Here is a 12,663-nt window from a genome sequence, read left to right on the forward strand (position 1 = left end):
GTATAAACCAGTCCACGTGTTCAACAGTTTAGTACCAGCTATACGGTATAAACCAGTCCACGTGTTCAACAGTTTAGTACCAGCTATACAGAATAAACCAGTCCACCTGTTCAACAGTTTAGTACCAGCTATAAAGTATAAACCAGTCCACGTGTTCAACAGTTTAGTACCAGCTATACAATATAAACCAGTCCACGTGTTCAATAGTTCAGTTCCAGCTATACGGTATAAACCAGTCCACGTGTTCAACAGTTTAGTACCAGCTATATGGTATAAACCAGTCCACGTCTTGAAACTTCTATAGTGCTTGGTTTAGTTGATATATTTCTTTAGTAACAGACTAAGCTGGTTTGAACTGGTCTATTTGTTCAAATTGTTCTTTAATACCAGACCTAGTTGATTTAAAGAAAATATCAACAATGGATATGATTATTATTGTTCTGGATACTTGAAACGTGAAAGTTTCATCTTTTTTTTTTATTGACGCAATTTAAACTAGCTTTTGTGTTTACATCTAAGGTATAAATTATGTTATTGATGTAATTTAAACTAGCTTTTGTGTTTACATCTAAGGTATAAATTATGTTATCGATGTAATTTAAACTAACTTTTGTGTTTACATCTAAGGTATAAATTATGTTATCGATGTAATTTAAACTGTAACTTTTGTCTTTACATCCGAGGTATAAATTATGTTATTGATGTAATTTAAACTGTAACTTATGTGTTTACATCTAAGGTATAACTTATGTTATTGACGTAATTTAAAACTGTAACTTTTGTCTTTACATCTAAGGTATAAATTATGTTATCGATGTAATTTAAACTAACTTTTGTGTTTACATCCGAGGTATAAATTATGTTATCGATGTAATTTAAACTAACTTTTGTGTTTACATCTATGGTATAAATTATGTTATTGACGTAATTTAAACTAACTTTTGTCTTTACATCTAAGGTATAAATTATGTTATCAATGTAATTTAAACTAACTTTTGTGTTTACATCTAAGGTATAAATTATGTTATTGATGTAATTTAAACTAACTTTTGTGTTTACACCTAAGGTATAAATTATGTTATTGACGTAATTTAAACTAACTTTTGTCTTTACATCTAAGGTATAAATTGTTATTGATGTAATTTAAACTAACTTTTGTGTTTACATCTAAGGTATAAATTATGTTATCGACGTAATTTAAACTAACTTTTGTGTTTACATCTAAGGTATAAATTATGTTATCAATGTAATTTAAACTAGCTTTTGTGTTTACATCTATGATATAAATTATGTGTACAAAAACTACTTTTAGCACTTGAAGATTCTATTGTGTAATGAAACTCGTATCGTTTCTTCGTCTACCCCTTTCCTTGATGTGATGAAACTCATATCCTTCACTTGTCTACATCTTTGATGTTATGAAACTCCTATGTTTTAGCTTGTCTACATCTTTCTGTGTTTACATCTTCGATGTAATGAAACTCCTATGTTGTAGCTTATCTCCATCTTTCTGTATTTACATTGCCATCAAATTATCCGCTAATCTTTAGCTTCTGTGTATTGATACTTTTAGCACTTACATCTTTGGTATATTTAAGTAACTTTTGTCATATATTTAGAATGCTGAGATTCTGGAAAGCTTAAATGAGTCGGGAGAACTACGTCAGGTGCTTCGCCCCTACAAGGTATGGTTAATGATATTCACCACAGTTTTCTAGATAAATGTATAGTTGAGATGAGTTTTTGATGTGATTTTATACTAAAATGGCATGTTTCTTACAGCTGGTCGGAAGAATGTTTTTTCAGTTGAGCTTGGTTGTATGAGAATCTGTTCTTTATAAGAAAAACTATACCGTATAATAAGTTTATTTGATCGTATAACTTATTACATGGTGTTACTATACATTAAATGGTACTGCCCACTAATAAAGAGGTCTGTTTGTACATTGATACATGTCTTGTATGTTCTATTACACATGAAACAACAATTATGATGGGACTAAACCGTATATCATAATAATTTGCAGCAAATTCTGAACTCCCACATTTTGTTACTTTTTACAAAGAAACACTCCAAAGTTTTCTATCTTCAGTTTAAAACACTAAGTCTAAACTTTCAGGTTTTCTAAACACTGAATGTGTTAATTTTATAATCAATTTTTGATTACAGTTAAATAGAATGTACTCATGCTGTTATGTCTAATCATTCTGTTATTTACTGAAAACAAACAAACACTTAATTGGTATGAAATATAAAAATGACACCAGTCAGTACCTACATTTTGTTTTGAATATTAGAAGCGGAGGATTCAATCTTAATGTTTAAAAATCTTTTACATGTATATCAAAATTAAATATGGTTTGTGCCTTTACGTTTATTTATATATATGCATGTGTATAATAAAAAAATCTTTTACATGTATATCAAAATTAAATATGGTTTGTGCCTTTACGTTTATTTATTTATATGGATGTGTATATTTGTAGCGCTCGTCTTTCGGGGGAGTATGCCAACAATGTGGTGGATTTCGCTACCTCCCATGTTCCCTCTGTGGGGGGAGCAAGAAGTCAGCCAATCACAGGCACCACTTCAACATTGGTTATGTAGCTCTTCGATGCATGAACTGTGATGAAAGTGGACTCATCCGATGTGACAAGTGTCTCCATGGTGATGGATGAAGCTCATCTTTGGATGTTGAATGAAATCAACACTGAAAGGAAGAAAATCTGATGCAAGCCTTCAGACAAACCTAACAAATTTTAGCTCACTCTAGATGACTGATGTTGTAACCACATGTACTCATGTGAATTTGCCATTTTTACTCTTGAAGATCGAAGTTGAATGATTTAATTTTTAGGAAATGTGCACATAATGTACAGAAATGTTGTCTCTTCAGAACATCCTGTCTTTTATGTGGATGATGCAAGAACATTACAGAAGAAATTCATTTAAAAAAATGTTGAATGACTGGCTAAACCATGACAGAAACTTTATTATAAACATATCTTTAACATAAACACTGATGTGTTGTGGAAAATAACAGTAAAAAAAAATTTGCCTAAATTTACAACTTACTGTATCAATATAATATAGAATAATGTAATATTTTACAAGTGACCTGGTGTAAAAAAAACAACAACATTAATGATAGCAAGTTTGGTTCTGTTGCTATACCATGACTTTAAAAACTTCCAATTAGAGTTGTTCTGCCTGAACAGTTATCTTAACATTTTCAAAAGCTGTATTCTTCCTAGGAAAGGAAGCATGGTTAGATTAAGCAGAGGATGTCTTCCTCTATGTGGAGACAATGTGTATTTTAATAAAAGTGTTTTTCAAATAAATCAGTCAAGACAAAGTTTTTCTAATTACTGTAGTATTGTACATAGTCTTGATATTAACAAAAATAGTTTATAAAGTTTTATTTACAAAACACCAACTGGTCCTGTCTTAAACTAACAATGTGATCTTGGCTAACAACTAGGTGGATAATGACTCCACAGATCCATGGTTTTGCATGCTAACAACTGGGTAAATGATGAACCGACAGATTCACAGTTTCGGCATGCTAACAAATGGGTAAATGATGAACCCACAGATTCACAGTTTTGGCATGCTAACAATTGGGTAAATGATGAACCCACAGATTCACAGTTTTGGCATGTTAACAATTGGGTGAATGATGAACCCACAGATTCACAGTTTTGGCATGCTAACAATTGGGTAAATGATGGACCCACAGATTCACAGTTTTGGCATGTTAACAACTAAGTAAATGATGAACCCACAGATTCACAGTTTTGGCATGCTAACAAATGGGTAAATGATGAACCCACAGATTCACAGTTTTGGCATGCTAACAAATGGGTAAATGATGAACCCACAGATTCACAGTTTTGGCATGCTAACAACTAAGTAAATGATGGACCCACAGATTCACAGTTTTGGCATGTTAACAACTAAGTAAATGATGAACCCACAGATTCACAGTTTTGGCGTGCTAACCAATGGGTAAATGATAATACCCATTGATTGATAGTTTAGCTAACAATGGGCCAAACACTATATATAGTGGAATGAACACTATATATGAAATGTACAGTTACAAAGTGTGGAAATAAATCCATAAGTACCTGAACGGAATGGACATTTATTACTGATCTAGGATACAAAGAACAGCGATAAACAAATTAATGGCTATCTGAGGTTGAAAACAATCAATCAAGTTAGATTATCATCACTAATTTACTGTTTATTATAAATATTGAGGCTTTATTACAAACTTTAATAATGCTGGAAATTGACATCTCTCCTCAAAGTTATTATACTCATTTGGGAGATAACAGTTTTTATATTTATATCTTTTGGTGTTTTTAGAGGTACTTTAAATGAAAAACATATTCAAAATGTTACTTACAAAGGTATGTAAACAGCTTGGTATTTTTGATTTAAAAACTTCATTAAACAGCAGCAATGCTGGATACAAGACAAGTTAGGTTTTAGTGAAGAGTTTAGTATGACATGTAACAAAGTATCTGCTACAGTAATGGTACAGAACCAGATATGATTCAGCAGTGTTTAGTATGACATCTGACAAAGTATCTGCTACAGTAATGGTACAGAACCAGATATGATTCAACAGTGTTTAGTATGACATGTAACAAAGTATCTGCTACAGTAATGGTACAAAACCAGATATGATTCAGCAGTGTTTAGTATGACATGTGACAAAGTATCTGCTACAGTAATGGTACAAAACCATATATGATTCAACAGTGCTTAGTATGACACGTGACAAAGTATCTGCTACAGTAATGGTACAAAACCAGATATGATTCGGCAGTGTTTAGTATGACATGTAACAAAGTATCTGCTACAGTAATGGTACAAAACCAGATATGATTCAGCAGTGTTTAGTATGACATGTAACAAAGTATCTGCTACAGTAATGGTACAGAAACAGATATGATTCGGCAGTGTTTAGTATGACACGTGACAAAGTATCTGCTACAGTAATGGTACAGAACCAGATATGATTCAGCAGTGTTTAGTATGACATGTGACAAAGTATCTGCTACAGTAATGGTACAGAACCAGATATGATTCAGCAGTGTTTAGTATGACATGTGACAAAGTATCTGCTACAGTAATGGTACAGAACCAGATATGATTCAGCAGTATTTAGTATGACATGTAACAAAGTATCTGCTACAGTAATGGTACAGAACCAGATATGATTCAGCAGTGTTTAGTATGACATGTGACAAAGTATCTGCTACAGTAATGGTACAGAACCAGATATGATTCAACAGTGTTTAGTATGACACGTGACAAAGTATCTGCTACATTAATGGTACAGAACCAGATATGATTCAGCAGTGTTTAGTATGACACGTGACAAAGTATCTGCTACATTAATGGTACAGAACCAGATATGATTCAGCAGTGTTTAGTATGACATGTAATGAAATATCTGGTACAGTAATGGCTAAAATACTTGATATAAACTTTCAAGTGAAATGACAGCCAATACTGGGTGAAAACACTAGAATTTAAAGATATTGAGATAAAAGAACAAAGCTGTAGACAGTAAATTTATTTGTTTCTATAAGTAAACCATTCTGTACAGAAAAAACAACATCCTGAACTAGAGGTCAGTTGACCTTACAGAAGCACTGGCACTGATTATCACTGGAAGCCTTTAGGTCAGCAAAGTGACCTCATACCACAATTTGGGAGGGGGAGCAACCAATGTACAAGTTGCTTTTATTCAGTCACTCTGTTGCTTAAATACTGCTCCTCCTGCACAAATGATTAGAACACTGAAAATCAGTAACTGTTTTTTACATCAGTAAGGTCAATACTCCCTCCATTGGCCATGACAAAAACACCTAATCAAGGGATTTCAACCATTCAACAAGTTCATCTAACAGCACTGGCCCTGTTAAAAAGTAATTCAGTAAGCTCAAGCAGCCACATTTGTATTAATAATCTTAAAACAAAGAACAAGTTAAAAACAGTTGCAGTGAAAATTTAAGCATGATACAACAATAGTTTTAGTTTAGTACATATACTATAAATATCAAAATGATAAAACACTAAAGTAATTAATACAATCTTTCAATACAGACATTACAAACATACAAGTGTTAACAGAACAGTTAATAATCTTAGGTTTTTGGCTAAAAAATAAAGACCCCTAAAAAGAACATAACACAGAAGCTAATGATATTAGTTTTTTGTAAATATTTTACAAATAAACATGAAACACAAAGGTTAATATTCTTAGCTTATTTTGATACAGACACTACAAACAAACATGACAACACAAAGGTTAACAATCTTAGTTTTTAGTACAGTAGCTACAAACAAACATGACAACACAAAGGTTAAAATTTTAGTTTTTAGTACAGTAGCTACAAACAAACATGACAACACAAAGGTTAAAATTTTAGTTTTTAGTACAGTAGCTACAAACAAACATGAAACACAAAGGTTAACAATCTTAGTTTTTAGTACAGTAGCTACAAACAAACATGAAACACAAAGGTTAACAAGTTTAGTTTTTAGTACAGTAGCTACAAACAAACATGAAACACAAAGGTTAACAATTTCAGTTTTTTAGTACAGTAACTATGAAAACATGAAACACAAAGGTTAATAATCTTAGTTTTTCATTTGTAAAAGCACTACAAAAAAAGATGACAATATTAAACACCATTAATTGTTTCGTATAATTTTTGCTGGTTAAACTTACATGCACCATCCTCATCATAGTTTGATAGATCAGGACGAATAAGGCGACTAAATTCTAAGATGTTACACCATTGGTCCTTGTTGATAACTTTATACTTAGATTGCTGTAAAAATAGAAATTATGACAAACTATAAGTAAAGATGTCTGATCTTCCAGTGATGCAAGTATTAAACCATACAATATATATCATTAGAACATGGAAGGTCTAAACTTGACATGTGTACATATCTGATCTCTAGTTTATATAACTAGAATAGGGGAACCCTATTTTATATCATCCATCAGATGGAACTAAAGGAGTATATTTGGTACTGTCCAAGAGATGAAACTACAGGAGTATATTTGGTATTGTCCAACAAATGGAACTAAAGGAGTATATTTGGTATTGTGCAACAGATGGAACTAAAGAAGTATATTTGGTATTGTCCAACAGATGGAACTAAAGGAGTATATTTGGTATTGTCCATACTCCTTTAGTTCCATCTGTTATTTGGTATTGTCCAACAGATGGAATAGTGTTCATATTATTATTGCTAGCTAAAGCTTTTCACAACATTTTTCAGAATATTTTGGGATTCTTCAGTAAAGTTGTCGAACACTTGTACAAATCCTTACTCATCTTATTATAATATTTTACAAAGCTAATATCTTTAACTTAGCTTCAGTTTCTTAGTTTTTGAAATAATATATTATGAGATATTTAGTTTGCAACTTCATTAAGGATATCACAGATATATTATGCTTGACATGTTATTACATATCCTTCTTTTTTTCACTCATAAATTCTTATCTGTATGAATTTAGGATAAAGACCAAAGAAGTATGGATATGGAGACAGCCAGACAAATGCTTCAACTCCTGTTAGGTAAAAATTGGCCTTTGTACAGCTTGTTCCAACAGTTTCTTGAGGTGAGAATTGTTACTTGTTTGTGTCAACTTTTACAATACCAAATATGCTCTCTTAGCTCTATATGTATCACAATCACAACAGCTAACATGAACAGAGATCCAAAGAAAAAAAAAAAGAGAGAGGGCACCAGTAATACCATTATTTTTTGTTTTTCATGTATATTCTTTATTATTATAAAAGAAACTGAAATGTAAAAATTAGAAACTTGTTAGGTTACATACAGTTAGATTACGTAAGTTAATGGTACACAATAACAATAACTGTTCAAAAGGTATGTTTGCTACCAACATGCACATTACATAATTCAATACAGATTTATGACTTGTGTGGTGGGATTATCAGTTAGACATGGGTTAAAGTGCAATAAAATTATAACATTTAAGTACAAACAGATTTAGAACAAAATTGTAGTTTCCTGTTACAATTTGCAGTAATTCTAGAAAGAAAAAAAGGTAATTTAGATTTACTTAGCATTTTTTATAGTGGTTATGAGGTCAATCAAACTGACCAAATGCACAGAGTTACAGTAGAGAAAATAACAGATAAAATATAAAGTTTAAAAAAAAACATTTGATATTTATTCAGGAGGCTCTATAGATTATGCAAGTGAAATTGGACAGTTTTCAGGAAGAAAAGTAATTTTAATCTCAACATGAAAATCAAAACAGTCAACACTATGACACCACATTTTCAAAAACAAATTCTTAGCAAAAATGTTAAATTAAAAAATCAGATTTTTTCTGTGTACAAAAGACTTCTAATATTTACTGAAAGCTTGCCAAATTTTGTGAAAACATACAAAACATATTAAAAGTTATAGTATAGAAACTGATGATCACTTTGGGGTTATGAAATTGGTCAAATCATCCATGCCTATAACGAGAGGGTTATCTTACTATTTCAATAAAGATATTATGACATTCTTAAAAACAGGAAAGTAGAGATACTAGTGTTTTAATTTAACTTGCTATTTCAATAAAGATATGACATTCTTAAAAACAGGAAAGTAGAGATACTAGTTGTAATTTAACTTGCTATTTCAATAAAGATATTATGACATTCTTAATAACAGGAAAGTAGAGATACTAGTGTTTTAATTTAACTTGCTATTTCAATAAAGATATTATGACATTCTTAATAACAAGAAAGTAGAGATACTAGTGTTTTAATTTAACTTGCCATTTCAATAAAAATATTATGACATTCTTAAAAACAGAAAAGTAGAGATACTAGTGGTTTATTTTAACTTACTATATCAATGACATTCTTAATAACAGAAAAAATAGGAAAGTAGAGATACTAGTGTTTTAATTTAACTTGCTATTTCAATAGATATTATGACATTCTTAACAGAAAAAATAGGAAAGTAGAGATACTATAACTTACTATATCAATAAAGCTATCATGACATTCTTAATAACAGAAAAAATAGGAAAGTAGAGATACTAGTGTTTTAATTTAACTTGCTATTTCAATAAAAATATTATGACATTCTTAATAACAGAAAAAAACAGGAAAAGTGACATTTCTAGAACAATGGATTATGATGGGCCCAATGTTAGTATAAAAAGTCAAAACTAGACTAATCCTCAGGTTTAAAGTATGAACATTTTTAATCAGAAGAGAATTAACAAGAAGAAATATTAGTTGAAATAATTTTGAAAAGAAAGAGATGTGCAGAGAAACAAAATGTTCTGTATATAAATACATTGGAGTAGTGTTTTGTAAGCAAGGTATACTTTATTTTTTTCTTTAACATTACTTTTGTTGATGGTATTAATCAGAATGTTTAATATATCTATTATTTTAAATTTTTTATCACTATCATTATTATATTTTCACTATAGAGATTATTTTGCAATGTCAACATATTATATGGACCCTGGGGTTAATTCAAACTTCATGAGATGTTTCTGGGATTATAGTTGAAAACATCACTAATGGCAAGGCACTGAAGTGTTTAAAAGCAAGATCGTAAAAACAGTATATTTAATCAGCTGTACTCGTTACTGAGTGTGATTTGTAGTTCTGATCTATGTAGGTAGCTTGCTTTGATCAGAAGTTAATATTAACAAAATATTCCATGACATTAGAAACAAATTGAAATTGTCGACTGTACGAGTAGAATATCTGATTAACTAGTTATTTAATGATCTTGGTTAAGATTTTAATATCAGTAAAAACTATCCGTATGTCTTTTTCTACCAGTTAATACTTTTTGATTTAAGCTAGAAAGCCCATACAACTTATAGAATATCTGATTAACTAGTTATTTAATGATCTTGGTTAAGATTTTAATATCAGCAAAAACTATCCTTATGTCTTTTTCTACCAGTTAATACTTTTTGATTTAAGCTAGAAAGCCCATACAACTTATTCTACAATGTTGTCTTTTAAAACTTTAAGGAACACGACTCTGTGTTAACAGAGGTCACTTTACCCTCATGAATGTGACAACAGTTGTTTCTTATAACAACATGACCACCAACCAATTATACACTGGTAATTTCTGTTACAGCATGAATGTCAGATGAAACCCCTATACATTGGTAACTCTTGTGACATTATGAATGTAAAGTTTAACCCTTTACATACTGGTAAGCTTTGTAAGAATATGAGTTCAGATTTAACCCTTTACACACTTGTAAGTTTTAGAGCAGCAGTTTTGTAGTTAAACAACAAACAGCTAAAAACATTAAATAATACTGTATAATAATCCTATGTACCCTGGCAAAATCATATGCATATCGGTAGATGCTTTTAAAACTGATTGGGTCATCTAGAAGAGATCTGAGGTAGTCCAACTTGGATTGAATTATTTGTATAGTGTCACACCTAAAAAAAAAGAGACAAGAAGAAAAAGATCTAGCATCAATAATGAGATTCCTTTAGTTTCATTAATTCTACTCACATTAATTTTAACATTAAAGAAAAACTCTTAAACAATAAAATATTCAACACCTAATAAAATAATTTGACATTTTGAACAGAACAAAATCTCTTGGGAATAACATCAACCGAGAAGAGGACTCTTATAGAGATAGATTTCACTATTGCTTACCCATGGCACATCAACGAGAAGAGGACTCTATAACAATAGATTTCACTATTGTTTACCCACGGCACATCAACCGAGAAGAGGAATCTATAGCAATAGATTTCACTATTGTTTACCCATGGCACATCAACCGAGAAGAGGACTCTATAGCAATAGATTTCACTATTGTTTACCCATGGCACATCAACCGAGAAGAGGAATCTATAGAGAAATAGATTTCACTATTGTTTACCCACGGCACATCAACCGACAAGAGGAATCTATAGCAATAGATTTCACTATTGTTTACCCATGGCACATCAACCGAGAAGAGGACTCTTATAGAGATAGATTTCACTATTGTTTACCCATGGCACATCAACCGAGAAGAGGACTCTATAACAATAGATTTCACTATTGTTTACCCATGGCACATCAACCGAGAAGAGGACTCTATAGAGAGATAGATTTCACTATTGTTTACCCATGGCACATCAACCGAGTGGAGTACTCTAGAGATATATTTCACTGTTATGTACCCATAGTTTCAAATCTGAAATAGCTAAATATTTAATGTTTGAGAACATTAAACACAAAAGAAAGATGGAAAATATTTATTATCAGTTTTTAAAGTTTTCATGCTGAATGAAGAATGAAAACCATATTCAAGAAAGACAACAAACAACTTCAGAAAAATGTGTTTTTCATTCAACCCAGAGTTTTTGCTTATGCCTTTTTTGTTCTTCTATTAGCTGATACAAAAACTGTAAAACTATTACTATTCCATTTCGTTTTTATTTAATTATTTACATTTATTATTCTAATCAGCAACTTTAATTTGTATAACAATAATTTTATTATACTTCATCACACACCATTCTATTATATTGAGTTTTATATTCATTTTGGTTATCATCATTTGAAATCAGCTTTGTAATCTGTGACACTCAAAGACTCTAAAAAAACATGTTAGACAAAACATCAGGTAACATAAGAAATATTTCTCTGAAGTTGTTTATCATTTTTCTTGAATACCATTGAAAAAACAGTTGTAAAGAAAACTGAAAATAAAACAAAAACTTTGCTCTTAGAACACTGTTCAATTTACTCAAACTTTTCCATTTTTACACAAACTCGGATTAACTGGAATTTTTCATACATTTCAGAATAAATTAAATTTCTGAACTCCAACCTTCATAATTCCTCTCCTAAATTTAGTTAAAGTCAAGAATTTTTATTCTCACTTTTAAGGTTTAGCTATATAAAATAGGTACCAAGACAAGGCTGCAGGGAAATAATGAACACATTCATGAAGCCATCAAAGGAAGTCTGTAAAAACATAAATAACTGGCACATGTAGCTATCTTGTACACAAAATTAAAATTTATAAAGTAGTTTACAATTCTTCTCTTGGAAACAGCAACAGAGGCACTAGCGTATATTTAACAACCTTGAAAATTATGGATTTAACAACACTAGGAGAAATTATCTTATTTATCTTTAACTATAAACTAGAGGAGCTAATAATACTGAGACAATAAGTGAGATTTACCTGTCTTTAACATGAAACTCGTAGAGCTAATAATACTGAGACAATAAGTGAGATTTACCTGTCTTTAACATGAAACTCGTAGAGCTAACAATACTGTGACACCAGGATGTTACGTATCTTTAACTATAAACTAGTGGAGCTAATAATACTGAGACAATTAGTGAGATTTACCTGTCTTTAACATGAAACTCGTAGAGCTAACAATACTGTGACAATAGCTACGTATCTTTAACTATAAACTAGTGGAGCTAATAATACTGAGACAATAAGTGAGATTTACCTGTCTTTAACATGAAACTCGTAGAGCTAACAATACTGTGACAATAAGTGAGATTTACCTATCTTTAACATGAAACTCGTAGAGCTAACAATACTGTGACAATAAGTGAGATTTACCTATCTTTAACAT

General features: G+C 30.8%; 2 protein-coding genes across 6 annotated transcripts in view; one reads left to right on the forward strand and one right to left on the reverse strand.

Annotated features, from left to right (window-relative positions):
- Window positions 1-3,362, forward strand: part of LOC106466764 (glutaredoxin domain-containing cysteine-rich protein CG12206-like) — a 16,731-nt gene extending 13,369 nt beyond the window's left edge. The window contains exons 3-4 of the mRNA XM_013927063.2: window positions 1,620-1,685; window positions 2,488-3,362. Coding sequence (XP_013782517.1) covers window positions 1,620-1,685; window positions 2,488-2,679 — 258 coding nt within the window. The 3' untranslated portion in view covers window positions 2,680-3,362. The remainder of the gene's footprint in view (window positions 1-1,619; window positions 1,686-2,487) is intronic.
- Window positions 3,363-5,586: 2,224 nt separating this feature from the next.
- The window catches only part of LOC106466767 (DCN1-like protein 4), a 28,228-nt gene continuing 21,151 nt past the window's right edge, over window positions 5,587-12,663 (reverse strand). For 4 of the 5 annotated variants that reach the window (XM_022394858.1, XM_022394857.1, XM_022394855.1 and 1 more), the window contains exon 6: window positions 10,302-10,500. In XM_022394858.1, coding sequence (XP_022250566.1) covers window positions 10,317-10,500 — 184 coding nt within the window. In that variant the 3' untranslated portion in view covers window positions 10,302-10,316. Of the gene's footprint in view, window positions 5,940-6,755; window positions 6,859-10,301; window positions 10,501-12,663 lie in introns of those variants that run through there. The other variant, XM_022394859.1, reaches the window with a different exon arrangement.

This window comes from Limulus polyphemus, unplaced genomic scaffold (assembly GCF_000517525.1).
Source record: "Limulus polyphemus unplaced genomic scaffold, Limulus_polyphemus-2.1.2 Scaffold2377, whole genome shotgun sequence".
NCBI lineage: Eukaryota > Metazoa > Arthropoda > Merostomata > Xiphosura > Limulidae > Limulus > Limulus polyphemus.